The sequence below is a fragment of the Oncorhynchus kisutch genome, linkage group LG13 (genome assembly GCF_002021735.2).
Source record: "Oncorhynchus kisutch isolate 150728-3 linkage group LG13, Okis_V2, whole genome shotgun sequence".
Taxonomy (NCBI): domain Eukaryota; kingdom Metazoa; phylum Chordata; class Actinopteri; order Salmoniformes; family Salmonidae; genus Oncorhynchus; species Oncorhynchus kisutch.
In genome coordinates, this window is record NC_034186.2 from 63,352,076 (window position 1) to 63,379,715 (window position 27,640).

At 44.1% G+C, this 27,640-nt stretch overlaps 1 protein-coding gene and 1 pseudogene across 4 annotated transcripts in view; one reads left to right on the forward strand and one right to left on the reverse strand.

The window, feature by feature from the left end:
• Positions 1-7,233: 7,233 nt before the first annotated feature.
• Positions 7,234-14,556, reverse strand: LOC116376718 (DC-STAMP domain-containing protein 2-like; annotated as a pseudogene).
• Positions 14,557-25,779: 11,223 nt separating this feature from the next.
• LOC109901936 (disintegrin and metalloproteinase domain-containing protein 15) overlaps positions 25,780-27,640 on the forward strand; it is a 40,214-nt gene continuing 38,353 nt past the window's right edge. For all 4 annotated transcript variants that reach the window (XM_020497953.2, XM_031786889.1, XM_031786888.1 and 1 more), the window contains exon 1: positions 25,780-26,563. In XM_020497953.2, coding sequence (XP_020353542.2) covers positions 26,299-26,563 — 265 coding nt within the window. In that variant the 5' untranslated portion in view covers positions 25,780-26,298. The remainder of the gene's footprint in view (positions 26,564-27,640) is intronic.

Here is a 27,640-nt window from a genome sequence, read left to right on the forward strand (position 1 = left end):
TAGTTCGATACATATTTAATGAAGAAAAAAACACGAACTATATAAAAACAATAAACGTCACGTGAAAACCGAAACAGCCTAATACTGGTGCAAACAACTACACGACAGACATAAGGACAATCACCCACGAAACACTCAAAGAATATGGCTGCCTAAATATGGTTCCCAATCAGAGACAACGAGAATCACCTGCCTCTGATTGAGAACCGCCTCAGGCAACCATAGACTTTGCTAGAACACCCCACTAAGCCACAATCCTAAAACCTACGAAAAACTCCAATACACAAACACACCACAAAATAAACCCATGTCACACCCTGGCCTAACCAAATAAATAAAGAAAACACAAAATACTAAGACCAGGGCGTGACAGTGGTCTGGCAACTTCCTGTTCTTCGACAGACTCTGGCTGGACTAAAGATGACGCAAAGTTTGAAAAATGTTAAAGTTTGCAGCGTCCGTCCTGCAACGGAGCCTTCAACTGCAAGGGGGCATTGCGTTTGCACTCCATTATGGACTTCCCCATTGAAAAGCATGACATTCGGAGCAACGCAACGGAGTGCTTATGGGTGATGTGAACGAGGCTTGAGACAGCGTTTTCCACCACCATTAACAAAAACCCAAATTATGGAATTTCTCATGGAAGAATGGTGTCGCATCCCTCCAATAGAATCTATGCCAAGGTGCATTGAAGCTGTTCTGGTGGCTTGTGGTGGCCCAACGCCCTATTAAGACACTTTATGTTTCCTTTATTTTGGCAGTTACCTGTACATAGAGTTATGTGTGCACATAGACAAAGTTACAGTACACAGACCCAGTGCTGAGGCTCAACATTCTGTACATGGTTTGAATTCCATCTGATCCAACAGTCTAGTATAAAATGTAGTGACACTAAACCTGAAGCTGCTGGCAACGTGTATGAACACTGCCATTAGAATGATGCAACACCTTCCCTGTCACACCAGTTTGTAATGGATAATGGCTGATGCTAACCGTGCCACTACTAGTATACAAACAATGACAAAGACCGCCACTACATAAGACCAGAATCGACAACAAAATGATAGTTTTTTCCCCTGGTTTAATAGTTTGTCTACCTTTGGCACGACAAGAAGAGAACTTGATCAAGCTGTATTAACTTTTTAAGCATAACATTTCTGTCTGTTCTTTTGTCCTGAAATCAAGATAAGTACATCTGTATTGCTGTGCAGTGCTGACCTTGTTTCAATTCTTTGCATGGTTCACATTCCTCTTTCTCCTAGACTCCCAGACCAGCAGACTACTGCAGAACAAGTTATATTATGCCTGCACAAAACCACAACCTGTAGTGGCTATCGTGAACAAATCTATCTGTGGATCTTTTTATTTCAGTGTAGTTGTTATGTAACTGACAGCCCCTAACTCATCAGTGTTTGCAGATCTAAATGAAATGGATAGGTGTAAGCGACAGCTAAGTCCACTGGGAAGGTATCCATTTATTACTACACCTACCTGGTTCACTGAGATCAGCAAACACAGAAGTGGTAAGGGCTAGAGGAGGGGGTTTGGGACTGGACAGGTAAAGAGAGAGTTGTGACTGGGTCATAACGTACCCGTTCTCATTTCGGGTAGTACCTGGCACACACGAGCCTCCTTAACTCCTTTTAAGAGAGAGGAAGCAGAGCAAACAGCTTATTTTGGCCACTGGGTGTCAGTGTTAAACAGCAAAAAATACAAGGCATAGATACAGATAACAGCCAAAATAAAGGAAACACATAAAGCATCTTAATAGGGAGTCAGGCAACCACGAGTCAGAACAGCTTCAATGCACCCAGGCATGCACCCAGGCATACTAGAGGGATGAGACACCATTCTTCCACGAGAAATTCCATAATTTGGTGTTTTGTTGATGATAGAAAACACGTTCTCAAGCACCGCTCCAGAATCTCCCATAGGTGCTCAATTGGGTTGAGATCTGGTGACTGAGAAGTCCATGGCATATGGTTAACATCGTTTTCATGATCATCAAAACATTCAGTGACCACTATTGCCCTGTGGATAGGAGCATTGTCATCTTATGGGAGCATAGCCATGGTAGCAATAATAATGGCCCAAATAATTTTATACATGACCCTAAGCATGATGGGATGTTAATTGCTTAATTAACTCAGGAACCACACCTCTGTGGAAGCATCTGCTTTCAATATACTTTGTATCCCCCATTTACTCAAGTGTTTCCATTATTTTGGCAGTTACCTGTATGTTAATCTTAGGGGCAAGTGCTAATAGATATTTTAATGTTAAAATTCCCCAAAATATATATTTACTGAACAAAAATATAAACGCAATATGTAAAGTGTTTGTGCCTTGTTTAATGAGCTGAAACAAAATATCACAGAAATTTTCCACACACACAAAAAGCTTATTTCTCTCACATTTTATGCAGAAATGTGTTTACATCCCAGCTAGTGAGCATTTCTCCTCTGCCAAGATAATCCATCCACCTGACAGATGTGGCATATCAAGAAGCTGATTAAACAGCATGATCATTACACAGGTGCATCTTGTGCTGGGCACTCTAAAATGTGCAGTTGTCACACAACACAATGCCACAGATGTCTCAAGTTTTGAGGGAGCATACAATTGAAATGCTGACTGCAGGAATGTCCCCCAGAGCTGTTGCCAGATAATTATTATTATTATTTTTTAATATATATATTTTCTTAAATTTGACCCCCCTTTTTCTCCCCAATTTCGTGGTATCCAATAGTAGTTACTATCTTGTCTCATCGCTACAACTCCTGTACGGGCTCGGGAGAGACGGGAGAGATGAAGGTCGAAAGTCATGCGTCCTCTGAAACACACCCAACCACTGCTTTTTAACACAGTGTGCATCCAACCTGAAAGCCAGCCTCACCAATGTGTCGGAGGAAACACCTGGAGACCTTGGTTAGCGTGCACTGCGTCCGGCCCGCCATAGGAGTCGCTGGTGCGCGATGAGACAAGGATATCCCTACCCTAAACCGGATGACGCTAGGTCAATTGTGCGTCGCCCCATGGACCTCCCGGTCGCGGCCTGCTGCGACAGAGCCTGGGCGCGAACCCAGAGTCTCTGGTGGCACAGCTAGCGATGCGATGCAGTGCCCTAGACCACTGCGCCACCCGGGAGGCCCATTGCCAGGGAATTTAATGTTAATTTCTCTACCATAAGCCTCTAACGTCGTTTTAGTACATCCAACCGGCCTCACAACCGCAGACCACGTGTAACCACGCCAGTCCAAGACTTCCACATCCGGCTTCTTCACCTGCGGAATTTTCTGAGATCAGTCACCTGGACACCCGGACAGAGATCAGTCACCTGATATGAAAATGGGGTTGCGGGAGAATTTCCAAAATTCCCCCAAAATCTAAATATATACCTTTATATGTATAAATTATTAAACCAGAGAGCGCTCTTAGATCATGGGAAAAGGCCGCACTTGACCGTTGCACTTGAATCATTCCCACGGTGAATGGCTAGGCCCACTAACCTATGAAACCATACACTATTGCAGAGACTTTGATATTACCGGCTGCAATTGATATGGTGAAAACAATGTGTGGGAAGGCAGAGGCACAGAAACTCACATCAATACCTTTGTCAGATAACACTGTTAAACAAATAATTTATGATATTGCTCACAATCAAGAGGAAACTCTGACTGAATGACTCAAAAACTTCCAAGCTTATGCTATTCAAATGGACGACAGCTGTTAGGGCCGAGATGCCTATGCATTGACTTTTGTTTGCTATACATGTCGGGGGATGCTATTCACAAGGACATATTGTTCTGTCTCACGATTTCCAAGTATGAAACGGCATATGGAATGTTGAGTGTGCTGCGTGGCTATATTGACGACAAAACAGATTCCATATGGGATCGAATGGTGGACATTTGCACAGATATGGCTCCATCTATCAGGGGATGGGGGGCAGGCCTCTGCACTCTAGTTATGAATGTGTCTCCCTCTGCAATATGGATGCATTGTATGATACACCGAGAGCAACTGGTGGCAAAAGAGCTGAGCACAGAATTTCGGAGATATACTGCAGCAGGTAACTTCGATTGTTAACTACATCAAACCACGTCCACTGCGCACACGCCTGTTCGCAAAACTATGTGGAGATATGTGATCAGAGCATGGCAATGTTTCACATTGAGGCTTGGTGGTTATCAAGGGGGAGTGTTGGAGAAAAAAAATGCATTGAGAGAGGAATTGTGGTCATTCACAATGGGATGTTAAAAGAAAAAGAAAAAAAGACTTCTGTGTAATGAAAAGAAAATAACAGAAGTGTCCCACACAGTGATAACTGCTCACCTCCAACGCTTGGATGAGTACTTTGGGACGGACCTACTTCCCAATCCGTTCGACTGTGATCCTGGCTCAGTTACATGCAGGTAAGTGAAATTGAACAGCTGATCTAGCTGCCATGTGACCAAATACTGCAGACAATGCAGGTCACTACGGAGGAGTTTTGGTTCTTAACTCAAAGGCCCTGCTGTTTCCCTCTGAGCATTAATACCGAGTTCAAAACAACTGGGAACTTGGAACTGGGACCTCGGAAATCTCCGACTTCCATGCGCTCACTGCAACTGGAAACTCAGAAAGAAATTAGCAACTGGGAAAAATACACTGCTCAAAAAAATAAAGGGAACACTTAACCAACACAATGTAACTCCAAGTCAATCACACTTCTGTGAAATCAAACTGTCCACTTAGGAAGCAACACTGATTGACAATAAAGTGCACATGCTGTTGTGCAAATGGAATAGACAACAGGTGGAAATTATAGGCAATTAGGTGGGGACCACAGACCACTTCTCAGTTCCTATGCTTCCTGGCTGATGTTTTGGTCACTTTTGAATGCTGGTGGTGCTTTCACTCTAGTGGTAGCATGAGACGGAGTCTACAACCCACACAAGTGGCTCAGGTAGTGCAGCTCATCCAGGATGGGACATCAATGCGAGCTGTGGCAAGAAGGTTTGCTGTGTCTGTCAGCGTAGTGTCCAGAGCATGGAGGCGCTACCAGGAGACAGGCCAGTACATCAGGAGACGTGGAGGAGGCCGTAGGAGGGCAACAACCCAGCAGCAGGACCGCTACCTCCGCCTTTGTGCAAGGAGGAGCAGGAGGAGCACTGCCAGAGCCCTGCAAAATGACCTCCAGCAGGCCACAAATGTGCATGTGTCTGCTCAAACGATCAGAAACAGACTCCATGAGGGTGGTATGAGGGACCGACGTCCACAGGTGGGGGTTGTGCTTACAGCCCAACACTGTGCAGGACGTTTTTCATTTGCCAGAGAACACCAAGATTGGCAAATTCGGCACTGACGCCCTGTGCTCTTCACAGATGAAAGCAGGTTCACACTGAGCACATTTGACAGAAGTGACAGTCTGGAGACGCCGTGGTGAACGTTCTGCTGCCTGCAACATCCTCCAGCATGACCGGTTTGGCGGTGGGTCAGTCATGGTGTGGGGTGGCATTTCTTTGGGGGGCCGCACAGCCCTCCATGTGCTCGCCAGAGGTAGCCTGACTGCCATTAGGTACCAAGATGAGATCCTCAGACCCCTTGTGAGACCATATGCTGGTGTGGTTGGCCCTGGGTTCCTCCTAATGCAAGTCAATGCCAGACCTCATGTGGCTGGAGTGTGTCAGCAGTTCCTGCAAGAGGAAGGCATTGATGCTATGGACTGGCCCGCCCATTCCCCAGACCTGAATCCAATTGAGCACATCTGGGACATCATGTCTCGCTCCATCCACCAACGCCACGTTGCACCACAGACTGTCCAGGAGTTGGCAGATGCTTTAGTCCAGGTCTGGGAGGACATCCCTCAGGAGACCATCCGCCACCTCATCAGGAGCATGCCCAGGCATTGTAGGGAGGTCATACAGGCACGTGGAGGCCACACACACTACTGAGCCTCATTTTGACTTACATTACATCAAAGTTGGATCAGCCTGTAGTGTGGTTTTCCACTTTAATTTTGAGTGTGACTCCAAATCCAGACCTCCATGGGTTGATAAATTTGATTTCCATTGATCATTTTTGTGTGATTTTGTTGTCAGCACATTCAACATGGAGGTAAACATGGAGGTAAAGAATTTTTTTTTTAATAAGAATATTTCATTCATTCAGATCTAGGATGTGTTATTTTAGTGTTCCCTTTATTTTTTTGAGCAGTGTAGTTTTGAACGGTCTTCCAACACGGAATTCCAACTCAGGAACTCGGGCCTCTTTCTAGAGCTCTGACTTTGCATCCTAAAGATCACTGTCGTCATGATTTGAACTTCAGAGTTCCTAGTTGTCTTGAAAGCACCATAAAAATTATGGTAGGCTGCCCTTCGCCAGTGTGAAGGCTGCCCTTCCCCGCTGTGTGAAGCTGAATTCAGTGCTCTCTTCTGAATTAAAACTAAATATCGATACAGGTCAACCATGCCCCCTGACTTTGAGAAGCTCCGATGCGACATGCATCAAACGCACCCATCTCATTAGTGGTGGTGAGATAAGAGTCAATATGTCAGACTAATTTGCAATTGACTGTCCCACATTAAAAGTATGTGATGGTGAGTTGAGAAGACAATCAGAAATACTGTTAGAATGGTTTTAATTTGACAGCCATACTGTTGGCTATATTTCATTTTTACATGTTTTGTTTGAGCTTCTTTTAAAAGCAAGTCGAATTGAGCACGGTATTGTTGAATTTGATTTTCATAACAGCAAACTAGGACTGATGATTTGGTTAGATAAACTAGCAAGTCTGATTGTTTGGTTACCATGGACACTATGTAGTAAACTTGCTAGCTACTTTAATGGATGTTGAACACATTTCTAGAAACAAATGAACATATTTCTAGTGCCAAATGTGTTCAATTATATCCATGGTATGAAAGGGATAATCAATTTGTGGCTGTATGCACTCTCTAGAAAATAATGTACCTCCATGGACGGCCAATTCCACTCCACTAACGCTTGGTGGAACACACCTTTCACGTCGTTCATTATTTTCCACAGAATGCATAGCCCCTCGTTGATTATCCCTTAATGTAGTATTGTAAATATTATACATTTGTAATAAGAGTAATAATGTATTGTATTATTGTATTTATAATGTAGGCTGTTGTTTTGTTTTCATGTAATTGTTTTTATTCCTGTTTGGATCCCAGGTAGAGTAGCTGCTGCCTTGGCCTTGGGGATCCTAGTAAATACTAAATACTACTAGTCTAGGTGTTACCTATGAGCATGTATCCTGAGTGGTCTGGCTCTGAAGGCTTCATCAGACAATTCTTGTTGAGAACAGTGATGCTGCCCTTCTGCAGAATGGCAAAGGCAGCTGCTATGTCCTTGAAGATGTCCAGGGCATTGCCTGTGCCATTTACTTCCACTGCCAATACGATGGGTGCTAGAGAGAGCACAAAGAGAGAACACGATGTCTTGGATGATGTTGTTGGTTCCAAATATGGTTTGATATACAATTTCATTAGAATAATCTGTACTCTTGTATTTAATTGGAATACTGATGTCCAGTTTAATTCCTTTATTGGACTGAATAGAATGGAGTAAAGTGATAGACTTCAAGTTTCAGGCAAGGTTATTCATCACACCGAACAACCACTTTCTCTCATGTAAAATAAACTGTTAAGTCTAAAATAACTAAATCCAAAATAACAGCCCAAACAAAATGTGTACAAACAAAATAGCTGTACAAACATGTTTTGAGACTCGGCTTGTTAGCAGTGTTTCTGGATTCATTCAGGTAAATATACTTTTTGGAAGCAATAACGAATGCAGATATTATACCTCTCCTCTATTCCTGTTTTTAACCATGCACCTGTGAGTACACTGATGGGTGGGGTTAGTAAGCTAGTAAGATTGAAATGTTTTTAGTACAGTAAATAACCTTGAACTGAACATAATCTATTTCCCTGTAGCCAGACTGTCTCACCTCTGGCCACGTTGTCCCCCTGGGCTTGGTAGTGCACCAGGTCAAACATCCAGAAGACCACCAGGTCCAGCACCACCCCAGGCATCCTATGGCTATGTGCCTGAGATTGGACACTGCGCTTAGGGCAACCGTCCGCCGCTCCCTGGCCGTCAGGTACACTGAGACTAAAGGACAGAGATGGGTGTGTGGGAGGGGAGGTTAGGTGGGTGTTTTCACTGCCATGACATCAATGATACACTGACTTTCTCTTTTCACCTTTCTAGATGTTTTTGTTGTTGTTCTCATTTTCTAACTTCTCTATATCCTTTCGCTCCCTACCTTTTCTATCAACACCCACAATGCTTCCCCCCTACAATTCATTTATCTTTTCTTCTCCTCTTTCCTGCGCATTCTTCCTGCTCCACTCACATGGTCTGATGTAGGTGCGGGCCTCTAGCGGTTAGACAGGAGTTTTTCCCTCTCTAGCCAATCTCTCGTTGAGCTCCTCAAACTGCTCTGTGATGTAAGTGTTGTCAAAGTCATTCTGGTGCAGATACTTTTGTTTGTACAGGACAGCCCTAAAACACACACACACACACACACACACGCACGCGCACACGCACACGCACGCACACACACACACACACACACACACACACACACACACACACACACACACACACACACACACACACACACACACACACACACACACACACACACACTAGAGCAGGGTTTCCCAAACTCAGGGGAAACCCTGGTATAAAGTATATCGCTCCTTGTCAAACCTTGTTTGCATGACCCATGTGAATGAATATAGATAGACTCACTGTAGGTACATTAGCAGCAGAAGGAAGAGACCTATGTAGGCTATTAGCCCCATCACTTCCTAGAAACGTCCCAGCTCCACCGACACTTCCTCCATCATATCCTGTGACACCTGTTGCACTGTCTGACTGCTGTTCACATTCATGTCAAAGTGAATAGAGGCCGATATGTTGAACTCAAACTCCTTCTTCATCTTCTCGAAAACTGCTATGGTTGCTAGAAGAGAGCAAAGAGGCACTTCAAGAATGTGCCACTGTGCATTTGTGACTGTTTAGATTGGCCATCAAAAAGGAGTTACAGTGGAATTATGGAATTGAAGAATGTTCTACCTTGGAATAGAGAAGTAGTAGAAACAATTATATAGGGCAAGGTTTTTGTACCTCTGGACTTTACTTACAGGCAGCAATCTTTGTCTTCATGTGGCCGACAATGTAAGAAGGGATGATGCAAAACAGCTGACCAACTGACATGAGAGGAATGCATTGATAATTACTGTCCACATACCTACAAATGACATAACCTCTAGCTAATTGACGTGAAAAATGCATCTCTGCATCACAGGCTCTAGTCATTGTCTCATAAAACCATTGTGAACGGTCATTAAAAGTAAACCCAAGTGTCATGTCAGGTTTATAAGACAGCATTATATAGGATTTATGACCCATAGTTTAGAAAGTGAAATGCCACCATTCACTTTATGCTGAGAGCAGCATTCTAGATCTCCCACGGGCCAGGAAGCGTGTTTCATCTCTGGCCCTCGGGTCATGTTTGGATTAAAAAGTCACCAGTGCCCGGCTGGCTCCTGGCTGGCTCCTGGCTGGCTCCCGGCTGGCTCCCGGCTGGCTCCTGGCTGGCTCCCGGCTGGCTCCTGGTTGGCTCCTGGCTGGCTCCCGGCTGGCTCCCGGCTGGCTCCTGGCTGGCTCCCGGCTGGCTCCTGGCTGGTTCCTGGCTGGCCCGAGAGCAGCGGTGGATATGAAACAATAATTCATTTGAAAAGAAAACAGGGGAGGCAGAGGGATGGAGGATGACTCACGCCTACGCTCCTCCTGGGAAATGTGAGAGGAAACCTGAGGGCAGTGTGGGGCTGGAGGGTTTTAACTAGGCCTTGGCTCCTAAGTTACCCTGCCCTCCTAGGCTAAAGAATAACACAGAGCACCGCAGAGCTTCCAGAGAGCTAGAGAGGAGGGCTGTGCTGTACCTCCACACTGATGTCAACCTCACAACAATGGGTGATCTATTTTTCCATGAGCTAACATATTTGTAGTCAGCAATTTTTCACCAAAATCGGAAAAAACAGGCTCGGGTGCAAAAAAAGGGGACATTTTAACTGAGTTTCAGAAGATTTTAAACTACTGACCACCCAGCTAGCACATAATGTTCTGAGAACCATATGTTGTTTAAAGCTTGGCGAGAGCATGGTTATCCTATGGTTATTTTGCATGCAATCTTCCCATAACTTTTCCTATAGGTTTCTTCATGGTTCTATTTAAAGTAATGTTCTCAAATTGTTCAGACAACGTTAAGAAACAATGTTCTTGTCACACCCTGACCATAGTTTGCTTTGTATGTTGCTATGTTTTGGTTGGTCAGGGTGTGATCTGAGTGGGCATTCTATGTTGGATGTCTTGTTTGTCTATTTCTATGTCTGGCCTGATATGGTTCTCAATCAGAGGCAGGTGTTAGTCATTGTCTCTGATTCGGAACCATATTTAGGTAGCCTGGGTTTCACTGTGTGTTTGTGGGTGATTGTTCCTGTCTTTGTACCAGATAGGGCTGTTTTGAGTCCTCACATTTCATTGTTTTGTAGTTTATTCATGTATAGTTTTCCTTTATTAAACAAACATGAATCATCACGCCACATTTTGGTCCGCCTCTCCTTCAACTAAAGAGAACCGTTACAGTTCTTCGGTGGTAATTTCAGTATAATGTTTTCTACAGCTTTCCTCATGGTTCTATTTAAAGTAATGTTCTCAGAACGTTAAGAAACAATGTTCTTCTGTGGGAATTCCAATGTTTTCTACAGGTTACCTAATGGTTCTAGTTAAAGTCATGTTCTCCGACTGTTCAAAGAACATTAAGAAACAACGTTCTTCTATGTGAATTCAAGAACTTCAGCATAATGTTTTCTGCAAGTCCTCATGGTTCCATTTAAAATACTGTTCTCAGAACATTAAGAAAACTTTCCATAAAAACCACAAGAAAACCATTAACGTTGAAAAAAACAAACTTTCCATTCTCCGCATCCAATAAAGCTCTCTCTATCCTCTATCTTGTTAAGTGTTTTCAGGTGTGTTGGCCACACCTGATCTTAATGAGTGCTTGTTTCCTTTGAAATAGAATCTGTTTGAATTTACAAAAATGTACGACTTTGTATTAGTAGAGTATAGAGAGCAGAAGATCATAGGTTTGAATCTCACTGACACCATGCCACAATAAAAAAACAAATGTGCTTGCATGATTAATGCCTAAGCAAATTAATTTCCAAGTGTCCTATCTATGCTTGGAGTTCAAAACAGTAAACCTAAGCTAGCAGTGTTATAAGAAGTCTTACTGAAACATGTTCTCAGAACGTTATTTAATTACCTTAAAATGACCTATAATTTCCGTTCGCTAATAAAACCTCCCAGGAAAACTTTCAGGAAACCATAGGAAAACTTTCTCAGAACCTCCCTGCAATCTGAAAATGTATGTTCCCAGAACAAGTGAAATTTTCACTTCTGTTCTCAGAACTTTTTCAAAAGCCTTAACGGTAAGGAAACTTATGGCTTCATTCCCACAACCAATGGGAAACCAAAAACGTACATTCCCAGAACTGCTAAGGAACCAAATGTGCTAGCTGAGAATGACTTAACAGAGAACAAACATCTCAGATAATGTAATGGTTAGGAGGCAAGGAGTAATGGTTAGGAGGCCCTAACAAAGTTGTCCTTCATAATGGCTCTATAAGAGAAACATTAAGCGAAGACTGCGTCAATGACAATATAGATATGACAACCTAATTATAACACTACCATAGATTTTCTTATTTTTAAACAGACCTTCCACAGTGATTGATTGTCCTTTTCACATTTCCTTTACTCTATTGATACAGCTGTATACTGTATGTGCTAAAGCCTCCCAGGTTCCTACTCTTGCAATTTGAACCTGCTTCTCAGTGGACAATAATTTATTCATCTGACACTATGACAAACAGGTACCCTTCCTCTACTACTGACAGCTGATGGAAGTAAGGGTGAGTGAGGATAGTGATTCTACTGTATGATGGAATAACATGTCAACCAACTTCGAGCGAGACCACAGAGGGGGCGGAACCCATCCACAATGTGACAAAGGAAGTTGAACGCAGACAGGAGCTCCATGCAGTCATCACGGGCATCATCAAACAGCTTGTTACACTTCTTACAGGGGGTGCCCAGTTTGTCATTACACACCTTGCCAATGCCGACCAGGAAGTGTAACACGTTTCTCAGGGAACGAGCTGTAACAGGGGGCAGAGGGCACAGAAATCAATGGAAGGCTTCATTTGGAGAGTTAAATTGTTAGATACAGTAACTGTACTAACAGTGTCTTCGAATAATGACAGTGCTAGATTAAGCATGGCCCACAGACGTACCTGCTGGGTCTGGCTCATGGCAAGTTCGGCCCCACACACCACGCTGTCCGCTGCATGGTCAAAGTTTTCCAGGGTGTTGGTCATGGGGCCCTGGACCAACATGGAGAAGATGAGGAACAGGAGGAAGTCCTTGCCCTTCACTGTGAGGAAATAAAAAAATGGGAAATCAACAAACTGGATCACAAATAGCTTTGAAAATTGGCTTAACTACGATGCATTGCATTGAATAACTGTTTCAACTGTTAATTTGTATCTGCCCTAATTTATTCAAATAATGAATTTGAAATTATCCATATGAATCCATATTCAAGTTAATGAGGATCTACACTGATCTCAAAAAACGACCTCTCAGAAGTAACGGAAAACTTTATCCCCTGAATGAACGCCTGGTCGGGTTCTTTGGCTAAGCAAAAACGACTCCAGCCATTATCACCTTGGCTGCTTTAGCTTTATTCACCCATCGATAAGGGACATACATAAATAACATTCTAGAACAATCACATGCCATAGCCTACAGCAATTAGCTAGCACTAATTAACACACTTGCTCAGCACCAAGATTAAAAACTTGAGTTTATTTTCCTGTCAAGTCAAACAGCAGTTACCTACACATCTTCCTCCTCTGCACTGCTTTTGTCAACTCAGGGGCGGAATGTGACCTGAAATCGGTCCTGGCATTTCTAACACATTAGCCCATTTTTCCCGCCTCGAGGCCCCCACAACGGCCCATTTTTCTCCCCCTGAGGCTCTCATTATAAGCCAGATCATGATAAATCTGCACAAAAAAAGTTAGACAGGCCTACTAGAAAGAATATGGACCAGCCCTTCTGGCATCTCCAAACTGACTGTCCTAAAGAGATTGTGGGTGAGCTACTTGTAAACGTGGAGGCGTCGCCACTTGCTCACGACTCCTATATGAAAGATAGCATACTTAGTGTTTTATTTTTAGTAAATGTTTATTTTCAAAGCAGGGGAAACTGTTAACAGGTTGGAGGTGCCTGTGGGGTATTCTGGCGTACTACAACCAAACAAAGGTTAATTCCCGGTGTGGTAATACTGATGATTTGTCGGATGGTATGTTTACATAGCAGGCTAAGATAACTAATGTGGCAGATTAGGTGAATTAATGTAACAGGTTAGGAGAATGAGGTTAAGGTTAGGAAAAGGATTAGGGTTAGGTTTAGCTACAATGCTAGTTGTCAACAATTGTTGTCCCCGACCCTACCACTAGATTGAGCTGTAGGCCTCCTCCATCTAGCCACAATGGAAGAAATGTAAACAAACAATCTGTGGAAGACAAATCATCTGTATCATAACACCATGGTAACCATGTGATTTTGGAACTGTGAGCTTATTTGTCTGTTTGAATTAATTGTTTGTGTGCTCTAATTGATTGCAGGTAGGCTATGACATGGACATACCTCCACCTGTTTCATACAAAATGGTGATCTTTCCCTTCTACCGTATGTGCCTTCACCAGCCTGGGAAACAATATATCCAATTTGCATCAATCCCGTTTGTCTCTCTCTGTTTGAAAGGCTGCGTTTAGACAGGCAGCCCAATTCTGATATTTTTTTTACATTAATTGGGATTTTGACAAATCACATTAGATATTTTCACATTTTTATTTTGGTAAAAAGACAAAATAGTGGGTTTAAAAAGATCAGAATTGGACTATCTGTCTAAATGTTGCCAAAGTGTTGATTTGACTGTTGGGCTGGGTGCACAAAAAATTGTGGTATGGTTAAAACTATCTTCATATGTAGGCTACTCACTTGAACACAGTATTGGCATCATGAGCACAACATTCGCACGCACGCGGATGTAGAGGCCCGTGCCAAATGCTGAGAGGAAAGCTATGGTGATCATGGTACACACGCAATACCACAGCCCCTGGTTCTGTATGAACAGTGCAGTCATTCCCTACACAGGGGCGAGGAATAGGCCAAACAAAAACCCACCCAAACTCTGCACGAGCCCACTGAGACGAGGATCACAGAAAGGTTTGGTCTTGCTTTGTGGGCAATGCCTTGGGCATCTGGGAACCCTGTCAAAAAGGTTAAATATTTAGGCTAAACTCACCCACCAATGACAACATTATGTAGTAAGCCTATGCATCTCATTAATGTCATTGTATTTCCTTACCGCTTGAGGACCCCCCTCAAACGCTCCATCGCGGCTTGGCCACTTTGCACAAACCTTTGCCGAAGACCATGTATGCCTCTCTCATCTTTTTAAGTGGGAGAACTTGCACAATTGGTGGCTGACTAAATACTTTTTTGCCCCACTGTATATAAGTTGTCCTTTTCCGTTTGGGTTTTGTGGGTAGTTGTTTTCTGTTTAGTGTCTGCACCTGACAGAACTGTTTCGTGTTGTTCAACTTTGGTCTTTTTTTGCCGTGTTCAGTTTTATTTAAAAAATCATGAACGCCTACCACGCTGCGCCCTGGTCTCCTCCTTGGTCAGGAGGAATGGATGTGAGAGGACATTTTGAATGGGAAAGGATCCTGGACGTGGGAGGAGATCCTGGCTGGGAGGGATCGCCTCCCATGGGAGGAGACGGAGGCAGCAAGGAGGGAGCAATTTTAAAAGGGGTCATGGGTAGCACGAAGCCCGAGAGGCAGCTCCCAAATTTTTTGGGGGGTCACACGGGGAGATTGGCGGAGTCAGGGTTTAGACCTGAGCAAACTCCCCGTGCTTACCGTGGGGAGCGTGTGACTGGTCGGGCACCGTGTTATGCGGTGATGCGCACCATGTCTCCAGTGCGCAGTCACAGCACGGTGCACTATATTCCAGCTCCCCGCAATGGCCGGGCTAGAGTGGGCATCCAGCCAGGACGGATGGTGCCAGCTCAGTACTCCTGGCCTCCAGTGCGTCTCTTCGGCCCAGGATATCCTGCGCCGGCTCTGCGCACTGTGTCTCCGTTGCATCTGCACTGTCCAGTGCATCCTGTGCTAGTGCCCCGCATTTGCTGGGCGAAAGTAACCATCCAGCCAGGACGGGTTGTGCCAGCTCTACGCTTGAGACCTCCAGTGCGCCTCCACGGCCCAGTGTATCTGGTGCCTGCTCCATGCACCAGGCTTCCAGTGCATCTTCCCGGGTCCGGTGAGACCTGTTCCGGTTCCACGTACCAGGCCTCCAGTATTCTCCCCAGCCTGGTAGGCCCTGTGGCAGCTCCACGCACCAGGCTTCCAGTACGTCTCCTCAGTCTGGTGAGACCTGTTCCGGCTCCATGTAAGAAGCCTCCAGTGATGATCCATGGCACGAAGCCTCCAGTGATGATCCATGGCACGAAGCCTCCAGTGATGATCCATGGCACGAAGCCTCCAGTGATGATTCATGGTACGTAGCATCCAGTGATGATCCATGCTCCGGAGCCTGTAGTGATGATCCATGGCAAGGAGCCTGCGGCGACGGTCCCCGGTCCGGAGCCTGCTGCGATGATCTGCGGCCTGGTTCCTCCAGTGAAGGTCCATGCACTAGGGCCGCCACCAAGGCGGAGGGATCTGCGGGTGGAGGGGGGTCTATGTCCCGCACCGGAGCCACCGCCTTGAAGAGATGCCCACCCGGACCCTCCCCTTTAGAGTCAGGTTTGCGACCGGAGTCCGCACCTTTGGGGGGGTACTGTCACTCCCTGGCCATAGAGGCTTTTATTCTCTTTCTTGGTTAGGCCAGGGTGTGACAAGGGTGCGCATTCTAGTTTCTTTATTTCTATGTTGGTGTGGTTCCCAATCAGAGGCAGCTGTCTATCGTTGTCTCTGATTGGGGATAAGTTGTCCTTTTTCGTTTGGGTTTTGTGAGTAGTTTTCTGTTTAGTGTCTGCACCTGATAGAACTGTTTCGTTTTGTTCAACTTTGTTATTTTGTTGTGGTATTCAGTATTATTAAAAAATCATGAACGCCTTGGTCTCCTTCTTCAGCAGAAGACAGATGTTACACCAACTCATTGTGAATTCTCCCCTTCAGGTTTATTTCTGGGTCTCTTCCACAATGACCACTGTAAACAGGCTCTTAGCAGAATATGCTTTTGTTGGTGAGTAGATTGTGGTACTGCAATTGAACACTGTTTGGAGTCAATCAGTAAAGTAAACAAATTGGAAACATATTAGTCATGCTCTGTGTGTATTTTTCAGCTGTATGTGTTCTGGGTGTGGCATTTTCCTCCTACTTTCGCTGCTCGTCCCCTCTGCTCTTTCCCAGCATGCTTAGCTACCGTGGCAGGGCGTACCTCATGCTGTTTGTCCTCTACGGCCTGTATAGGGGTAACTGAAAATAGCTCTGGAAAAAATGTATTGCCTTGATACTTGCCAAATAGCTTGCTAGCAGTATGGCATCGCTGTGGTGCAAACCGGCAATCCTCTGCTCACCCTGTTCTCTCATCCTGTCAGGCCCTTCCACTGTATTGTCCAGGATGTGGCCTTCTCTATGGGGTGCAACATCGAACTCCAGATCAAACACAGCAAGGTCATGTGGAGGGATGTGATGGAGCCCTTCATGGAGGTGGTGCAGGGTATTGTGGTAAGTTGCACATTATGTTCAGTGGATCACTATTGCCAGAATAGCATTAGTGGAAACCAAGACTGTCCTCAGGGCAGGCCTGGTTCTAGCTAGATATATTTGTGTTGTGAATTTTGGCTAACCCTTTTCCTAAACCTAATTATCCTAACCTGCTGCTTAAGTTTTCCAAACATGCTATGAAAAGTCACTAATGCTAGTCATAACTGGCAGACCTGCCCTGAGAACAGTCTGAGTATACACTAGTGTGATACAGTTCACTATTGTATTAGTTCAGGAGGTTTGTTTCACATTATCGACTGATATTTCAAGGACATGCCCCAACGTTTCCTTCATGTCATTACTGGGTCAGGAGGATAATGGGGAGTTCCAGGAGGAGGCTAAGAGTGTGAGCAGGAAGTTACAGAGCATCAGATATGAGGTCATGGGGAGGTATGGCTATGACTTCATGGAACAGGGCCCTGTTGCTGCCGGCAACAGCACCCAGAATTTGTATGCAGCAGAGATGATGCGATGTGACTGAGTATTGGTTTCCATTTAAAAACCTATTCAGCAGATTGAAGTTGGTTGTTCTTGGTCGATAGTTAGTTGAGAATGTACTGACATTACTCACTGTCTGTTTTTCTGCATTGTGGGACAGATGTGGTGGAGCAGTGGATGGAGTGCTGTCGGGAGTGGTTTGAGGTCAAGTGGCAGGATGCCATCAAAACCCCAGTCATCAACCACATCAAATCAAATCAAATCAAATGTATTTATATAGCCCTTCGTACATCAGCTGATATCTCAAAGTGCTGTACAGAAACCCAGCCTAAAACCCCAAACAGCAAGCAATGCAGGTGGAGAAGCACGGTGGCTAGGAAAAACTCCCTAGAAAGGCCAATACCTAGGAAGAAACCTAGAGAGGAACCAGGCTATGTGGGGTGGCCAGTCCTCTTCTGGCTGTGCCGGGTGGAGATTATAACAGAACATGGTCAAGATGTTCAATGTTCATAAATGACCAGCATGGTCGAATAATAATAAGGCAGAACAGTTGAAACTAGAGCAGCAGCACAGTCAGGTGGAAGTTGAAACTGGAGCAGCAGCATGGCCAGGTAGACTGGGGACAGCAAGGAGTCATCATGTCAGGTAGTCCTGGGGCATGGTCCTAGGGCTCAGGTCAGTTGAAACTGGAACAGCAGCATGGCCAGGTGGACTGGGGACAGCAAGGAGTCATCATGTCAGGTAGTCCTGGGGCATGGTCCTAGGGCTCAGGTCCTCCGAGAGAGAGAAAGAAAGAGAGAAGGAGAGAATTAGAGAACACACACTTAGATTCACACAGGACACCGAATAGGACAGGAGAAGTACTCCAGATATAACAAACTGACCCCAGCCCCCCGACACATAAACTACTGCAGCATAAATACTGGAGGCTGAGACAGGAGGGGTCAGGAGACACTGTGGCCCCATCCGAGGACACCCCCGGACAGCTTGCTTGGTTGCACATGTGTGTGTCCATGAGATTCCACTTCCTCTGTGACATCATGAGAGGTAGGGGTTTAACCTCATTGGTAGCCCAGGTTTTTTAATCAAGTGGGATGAAATACTGTACTTTTCTGAATACAATGATATTTGCTTGGTTGCTTTTCAAGTCAGTCATGAAGTCCTGGTGCAGAGAGGAGATCCCAGTGGAAGGGAACTGTGGTGGTTCATTTCTTTATTATCAAATGAGAGGAGACAAACTTATCACACAAGTCAGAGTTATACTTAATAGTGAGAGCTTTGCAATAGCAATGGCTGGTCGACAAATCACAGTCTCTGATGATTTGTTGAAAAGCCGCGAGACAAAGGTATTTTATAGCCAAGATCCACCCCCTAGTTGACATAACAAACCACAGATGTTTTGAATGGGTCACAAGGTGAGACTTTTTAAATGAGAAAGGAGTATGCCGTAGCCAAATAGCATTCGCTATAAATTATTGTTCAGTTTGGTCCCTAAGATGAGGTTCCAATCTCGTTCCTGGTACTTCATAGCACAAAAACACCAACTCATCCAATGGCATAAATCAGTTGTCAACTCCAGATACTCCCATCTCAAGTAAAACCCCTTCCTGACCCCACTCCTGGACAAGCTCACGGAGGGTAGTGAGCCTCTAGGTCCCCGGTCCGGCGCCTGCTAACCCAGGATAAGTGCAACATCAGAGATGACATACAATGGTTCCAGACACTACCACACACATCCCCCAATGCCAAAGGAGGGAGTGACTGGCACACAGACATTGTGGAGACAAGTAATTGGTTCCCCATTAATCACGCCATCCCTTCACATGGTTTAAGAGTAGGTATAGAGACATTTACATATGAAGACAATGTTCTCTCCTGTCCTCTTCCCTTTCTGATATTCTGCATAGCACCAGGGACATGTGAAAGACAAGCCTGACCTCTCCTCTCTCGGTGCCCCAGTTGACTGAGCCCCAGCTGAGGGAAGAAGTGCAACTGCCAACACCAGAGACAGGAAGAGATGCATTCTAATAGCAAGTGTCTCACGGAAGCATATTATGCAGATAAGACATCTTAATTATCTATGTTACACAACTAACTCTGATTCTTCCGCTACAGAACTTTGGGCAAACGTTCGACAAGCTCAACTTCTCCATTGACGCACTGTCCAGATAATTCAGTACTAACGTGTAGTGCTGCAGTTACAAGCCCAACTCCTGTCTGCTCTCACTAAAACCAAGGCAGTTAAATAATGAAAGAAATAAAAGATTGTAGTTTACACATAATTGGGTCATTTGGAGGTTTTCTCTACTCGAAATACATGTATGATGCCTTACTCTTTTGGAGATGCACTTTGCACAATACTTTAATTGGATGTTATTTACAGTTCCTGAGCTTCCACGTTTCCCTCTCGTGTGTGTAGGAGGAGCAGCAGTTTGTTTGGTGTGTCAGCCCTACAGGAGGATTTCAGAGGCTCTGTGTAAAGCGTTTGAGGAGACCAAGGTTGGTCCCGTTTCTGGGGCTCATCCAGCTCCTCCTCCTCCCGCACCTTCAACACCATCTGCACCTCGTGAGCCTACTCAACCACACAGCAACTCAGTTAGATATGATGGAATGACGTGTGTTTATGCTATCTAATGTAGGGGTTTGTCAGATGTTCTGCTTTTTGAGGCTATTTTAGTTCTTCAAAGTGACATTGTCCTTTTCTTTTGTCAGTGATTGGCCAGAGTCCATACATCCAGTTTCCAGGTCTGAATCAGTCAGGGTTGAAATCCAGCCTACTGCAGGCCTTGAGGACTAAAGTCATGCACCCCTGCATTAGACTCACTGCAGTACCATGATGTAGTTTATTTCTATAAAGTGTTTATACAGTTTCTAATGTAATCCCTGCATGTGTGCCTCTTCACTCTCTTCCTTCCTCTGAAGGGTGTTTGAATATGCGAGGCAGTATACCCAAGACATTTGCTTTGACAACGTCTACATCACCACCTACTTCAGACAGATTGATGCCAGGAGAAACAGAGCAGTAAGCAAACAAAATATAACGTATTCATTTGGTCAGTGACACTAAAATGTTTAATTTGGCTCTATACTCCAGCATTTTGGAGTATAGGTAAATAAATAATGTATTGTCATTTTCTGAGTCACTTTCAAGTATAGAAAATGTTTCTTAACAATTTTACATTAATGTGAATGCTACCACGATTACTGGTAATCATGAATGAATTGTGAGTTGCACAAAGATCATGCCCCCCAAAACATGCTAACCTCTTACCATTCCCGATAACGGTGAGGCTAGCGTTTGTGGAGGGGTGTGATATTTGTGCGTCTAACATTCTCACTCGTGTTCTGAAAGAACTGCAAAATCTGAATCCCTACAAATCAGCCGGGCTAGACAATCTGGACCCTCTCTTTTTAAAATTATCTGCCAAAATTGTTGTAACCCCTATTACTATCCTATTCAATCTCTCTTTCGTATCGTCTGAGATCCCCAAAGATTGGAAAGCTGCCTCTGTCATCTCCCTCTTCAAAGGGGGAGACACTCTAGACCCAAACTGCTATAGACCTATATCCATCCTGTCATGCCTTTCTAAAATCTTCGAAAGTCAAGTTAATAAGCAGATCACCGACCATTTCGAATCCCACCGTACCTTCTCCACTATGCAATCTGGTTTCGGAGCTGGTCACGGGTGCACCTCAGGCACGCTCAAAGCCCTAAACGATATCATAACCGCCATCGATAAAAGACAGTACTGTGCAGCCGTCTTCATCTACCCGGCCAAGGCTTTTGACTCTGTCAATCACCGCATTCTTATCGGCAGACTCAATAGCCTTGGCTTCTCAAATGACTGCCTTGCCTGGTTCACCAACTACTTCTCAGATAGAGTTCAGTGTGTCAAATCGGAGGGTCTGTTGTCCGGACCTCTGGCAGTCTCTATGGGGGTGCCACAGGGTTAAATTTTCGGGCTGACTCTTTTCTCTGTATATATCAATGATGTCGCTCTTGCTGCTGGTGATTCTCTGATCCACCTCTATGCAGACGACACCATTCTGTATACATCTGGCCCTTCTGACACTGTGCTAACAAACCTCCAAACAAGCTTCAATGCCATAAATAAACATTCAATTTTCTAGCAACAGCTCTGGGGGACATTTCTGCAGTCACCATTTCAATTGCACGCTCCCTCAATCTGAGACATCTGAGGCATTGTTTTGTGACAAAACTGCATATTTTAAAGTGGCCTTTTATTGCCCCCAGCACAAGGTGCACATGTGTAATGAATATGCTGTTCAATCAGCTTCTTAATATGCCAGACCTGTCAGGTGGCTGGATTATCTTGGCAAAGGAGAAATGCTCACTAACAGGGATGTAAACAAATTTGAGAGAAATCACCTTTTTATGTGTATGGAACATTTCAGGGATCTTATTTTTTAGCTCATGAAACATGGGACCAACACTTTCCATGTTGAATTTATATTTTTGTTTGGTATAGTAATAAAAATATATATTTTTCTAAGGTCATAATGTATCAACTTCAGTAGTAGCTACATTAAAACTCTGGGCGCCTCTACACAACATGCACGTTGACATTGGGCCCAGCCTATGTAACGTTTTAAATAGGCAGACTATTCCACTCCTTTTTTTTTTATCCCTGGTGGAATTGGCACAGGGAAGGTTTGAACAAACAGTAGGGTCCTGTCGGTCGACCTGCAAATAAACAAAGAATACAATGTCGCACAAAGTAGAAGCGCTCCTTATACTGTTAGTATTTGCAGTCGATCTGGTTCTGATCACAAAGGGTGGATTTCCCCAGAGTTCTTAGCTGTGATACGGATATCTCCCCGGAAATTGGAGCAGCTACTGGGTCGACTGCTGAGTATAAATAGAAATAAAACAAATCATTGTTCAGGAGAAAGTGTCACGACGTTCACCGAAGGTGGTTCCTCTCCCTGTTTGGGCGGTGGTCGGCGTCGCCAGCCTACTAGCCATCACCGATCCTTTTGTTAGTTTTGTCTTTGGTTCTGTCACACGTGGTTTCATTTGCTTTAATTTGTGTGTATAATTACCCCTGTTGCCTGCTTAGGTTTGTGTGGGATTATTCGTGTTTTGTTGAGGTTGTGCCTTATTTCTTTTCACGTATTCTACCGAGTGCTTAAGTTCAAGGAGCGTTGTTTTCCTCCATCCGTGAGTAACTGGTTACTCTTTTGTCGAGGGCGTTTATTCTGGTATTGTACCTGACCTATATGTTTGTGGACTTGCCTATTAAAAATGCTACTCGGACATCTCTGCTCTCCTGCGCTTGACTCCTGCCCATACGTCTAAACACAATATCCTAACCGAAAGCTTGGCCTTCATTTACATCATACACTATTTGTGTGAAATTCAACAGCTAAACTGAGCTACCTCATTAAGGCCAGTTGTGCACATTCTTGTTTCTGTTCTCTAATATCCCTTAATTGTTCCAGATGAACACCAAAATTAAGTCCAGGAATCTGTAGGCTTATAAAATGCACATTCTCCATAAACATGCATATAGGAACGTGACCAAAAGAAGAAACCTAGCCTAATCCAGGCGTAATGGATATAACTGTTCATGCAAACTTGTGCACCATTGCTGGTGGAGGTATATTTAAGCAATAACACACGAGAGGGTGTGGTATATGGCCAATATACCACGGCTAAGGGCTGTTCTTAGGCACGACCTTTAGCCATGGTATTTTGGCAATGTATAACAAACCCCTAAGGTGCCTTATTGCTATTATAAACTAGTTACCAGCGTAATTGGAGCAGTAACAATAAATGTTTTGTCATACCTGTGGTATATGGGTTTGTCAGCCAATCAGCATTCAGGGCTCGAACCACCCAGTTTATAATTCAATGTATTCAATAGGCTTTAGCACAATGTGTACACAGAGTGAATGTGGCCCTTTTCCCCCAATCCTGTAAGAAATGCACTGGCTCGTGTGTGTCGAGTAAAGCAGTGCTTACCTGAGAGCAGCTTATTGTAATAGCATTAGACACTACGTATTCTGCTCATACTGAAGCCCTACCTACATTACTGCACAGCGAGGGGCGAAGATGTGTATACTGTATGCAGAGAAACTAAGAATTTGAGGGGGTAAGAGATTAACAGAGGGAAAGCGGGATACAAACGTTTTTCATGCTGGCATTTCCACAACAGGGAGAGTGTTTTTCAAAGGCATTTTGAGCATTTAAAATTCTGGCCCGGGTTGAAAATGCATGTGTGAAATCTGTCCCTTGAGGTTCGATACACTTCTGATTTTCATTCTTCATTCTGATTTTCATTCTTTTTCATTCTTTAGACCTGGGACACCAGATGAGGTGAGTGTAATGATAGATCAAGTAGGAACAAAAACCAGAAGTGGGACACCAGATGAGGTGAGTGTAATGATAGATCAAGTAGGAACAAAAACCAGAAGTGTTTCGCCATTCCAGGATCATAATTGAAATGCTGCCTGGGTTCAAAATGCCAGTCTGAAAGCACCTATAGAGAAACTACAGTGAGGGGAGAGACTGGCATAGTAGATAGAGGGCAATCCTTCACTCTGTTTTCACTTAGCACTAAATCAGCTGAAGTGTCATTACTGTTATTTGTCCTCCCCTTATGCTCTCTGAAGGGGATTAGTTTCACAAATCAAGCTGCTGCACATTCAGCATGTGGAAGAGAAGTGCAACATGGTGAAAGTGTGCAGCTCACAGATGAATCCAACTGGCCTCAGGAGTTCAGTGCTCCAGAAGCATCCTCATGGTGGACAGTATTGATTCAGCAGTGGTGAAGTCTAGTACCCATGTTCAGGGTGATTCAAATATCTCATTCAACAGAAACGTTTCTATACCTTGCCTGTCTGTGCCCTACTGTTCTACACACTATATATTAGCTCACTGTCATTTATCTGACTGCCCCATTTCTCTCTGTCTGTCCACCCTCTGCTGTGGCTGCCTGTCTGTTAGCGGGAGAAGAGGCGCGCTCTGCTCCTTTATAACCTGCAGATCAAGAGGCGCATCTCATACACCAAAAGGCAATGGACACGACTCATGCAGCTAGGAACAGGATAGAACAGTGCGTACTGTGTGTATTTAACTACCCTCTCTCATTAAACAGAGTTTAAACATTTTTTTTCCTAAAGGTCTTTGAACCCTTCTATTTCCTGATTTAGTTGATGGGATGGCTCTTGGATGAACTCTGAGAACTCATGACAGAATGACAGTGCCTTTAATTTGGAAGTCAAATGGGCTTACTCTTTTCTGGGAATGATCTCCAAGACAAATCTAAACAAACACAGACAAACTCTTTGGGATGCAGCCTCCCTCCCACTCTCCTTCCTGGGCCCTTCTCTCTCCATCCGGTCTATTATCCTCTTCTGTCTTCACTAATGCTTTTCATTCCATGCCCTGTGACACCCAATAATCTAATTAGGGCAAATATGTTCCTTTCATTGAATTGTACTGTTATTTAACACTGCCCTGTCTTACCTACTGTACTCTCCCCATCCCACTCTCTATTCCTCCCACTTTTCTGCTCTCTTTCTACCCTTCACCTCCACTCTCTCCTGTTTAGGTGTTGTCCAGACTGGGCTGCAGGCTGCGGTGGTGCTGTGTGTGTTGGGAGAGGCAGAGGGGTGACAGGGCCGTGAAGTGCACAGTCCCAGGCGGCCTACTGGCTCCAGTGCTGGAGGGACCTGGGCAGGATCTGTACCACCTGTGTCCCACTAGTAACTGGGACCCAATAGAGAGCTGTTCAGACACAGACATGTACTATGTTAGGGCGACCACCTATTAGGGTGACCATCTAAATTACATTATGTTATATAAAGATATTTAGCATATTAGGCCATTACAGGTTTTGGTCCTGAATCTTTTTCAATGGCAATAAAACAAACTTGCCGAATGAACAGTTGATCATTATACACTGTTAAATGTTTATCTTGGCTCATTTCTTTCAAGTTTTGTTCTGAAGGAAATTGTTTCATTCTTTGAATCCCTGTCCAAAGTTGTATTTTCTGTGACTAATTAATCGTTAAATCAACTAGACTAACAATAGCATCTGTTTCACCAGAGGTTTCAGCAGATTGCAGTTGTTATTTAGCAATGCTGACAATTGACAAAACTGTAGATCCAGCTAATTCTTTGGGATGTTCAGACAATGGGATGACTTGATATTATCAGATTAAATAGCCTCTGCGTGTAAAGTAAACAATTGCATAATTTAGTCACACTTAATTACCTTAAAAATGCAGGACTTTATACATCGATTTAGTCATTTTAGAATTCGCTATATAGAAATGTTGTAAGGTTAGAATACGCGGCTGTCTAGAATGTGACCGCAGAAAGATTCAGGCAGTAAAGAGTTAAAGCACAAGAGAAAATCCCGCCCTGTTCGGGGGTTGAAATGCGATTACACCATCGCTGTAATACACTGACTCAGTCTTGTGCCCGAATGTCTTGCATGTGCGAAGCAGTCTGTCTTTCGGGAATTAAGATATTCTGAATAGTACTTTGGGATTTTAACGGGATCACAGTGGGCTCATCTCCGCTACGGAATGGACATATGTTGTAGTAGCTCGGTGTGTGAAGGTAACGGTACTGGAAGTATGACCCTGCGATAACGGCAGCCAGAGGCTACGGACAGCGAGCTGGGCTTGGTTAGAGGTTGGTTACAGGACTTTATGGTGTGGGCTAATGGCGCAGGTGAATGAAGCCTCTTGAAATAAAGTTACACGTTCGATTGACTGGCACAAGCAACACTTCTGCTCTGCTTTGCATTTGTGGATACTATCATGGACTTTCGCTTGACATTTGCCCCTGTAGGCAAATTGAGGTAGCCGTATAGTTTCCTCCAACAGAACCTGTGACCTTTCTCCGTTTTTGAATGCCTTGTTTTACACCTTTTACGTGGATTAGCTGATGGACACGAGCCAATGTCACTGCGCAACAATGTTTCCGTCTAGAGCTCTGGTAACATTGGTGCTACTCGAGACTGTTACATTTCGCGGTACTCAATCAAATACGTTACCTAGTAACCGTTTAGGATTGCTGCACGATGCCGATTTGCAGGAATATCTCCTGGCGGAAAGTCATATGAATTCAAATAAGACAGAAATGGAGAAGCCACAAGAGAAGCTGTCTCTTTTGAACGCAACAACAGTATCGTCCCACTCCTCACTTACAAGTAGGTATTTGTAGTAACCCTAGTTTAGCCTAGGCAACTTCAAAGGTACTGTCATTAAAATGTAATTTCAATCTGTGCCTGGGCACTCTCAAATTCACCCATAATGACATTACATTTTAGGCCTATCCTACAGTCAGTTAACCCTCTATACTGGAGCCTAGCATACATGCTAATTACAATTAATATTTATCTGATACCTTAACTTTCTAAACACACAGTAAATTCGGGTGTAGGCCGTAAAGACCTTTTTCACTTATTGTTTAGATATTGCCTTGACAGTCGCTGGACACGCATTCTGTCCCAGTTGGGGCAAATTCTCAAATATGTTGGAGGTGGTTTATGGTAGAGAAATAAACATGAAATTATCTGGCAACAGCTCTGGTGGACATTCCTGCAGTCAGTATGCCATTTGCATGCTCCCTCAACTTGAGACATCTGTTGCATTGTGTTGTGTGACAAACCTGCACATTTTAGAGTGACCTTTTATTGCCCCCAGCACAAGGTGCACCTGTGTAATGATCATGCTGTTTAATCAGCTTCTTGATATTATTTTATTTAACTTGGCAAGGCAGTTAAGAACAAATTCTTATTTACAATGACGGCCTACCAAAAGGCCAAAGACCTCCTGCGGGGATGGGAGCAGGGATTAAAATATATACAGTGGGGAGAACAAGTATTTGATAAACTGCACAATCGGCAGTGTTTCCCACTTAAAGCATGTAGAGGTCTGTAATTTTTTATCATAGGTACACTTCAACTGTGAGAGACAGAATCTAAAACAAAAATCCAGAGAAATCACATTGTATGATTTTCAAGTAATTAATTTGCATTTTATTGCATGACATATGCTTTTCTGATGTATCAAATACTTAACTTAATATTTGGTACAGAAACCTTTGTTTGCAATTAGAGATCATACGTTTCCTGTAGTTCTTGACCAGGTTTGCACACACTGCAGCAGGGATTTTGGCCCACTCCTCCATACAGACCTTCTCCAGATCCTTCAGGTTTCGGGACTGTCGCTGGGCAAAATGGACTTTCAGCTCCCTCCAAAGATTTTCTATTGGGTTCAGGTCT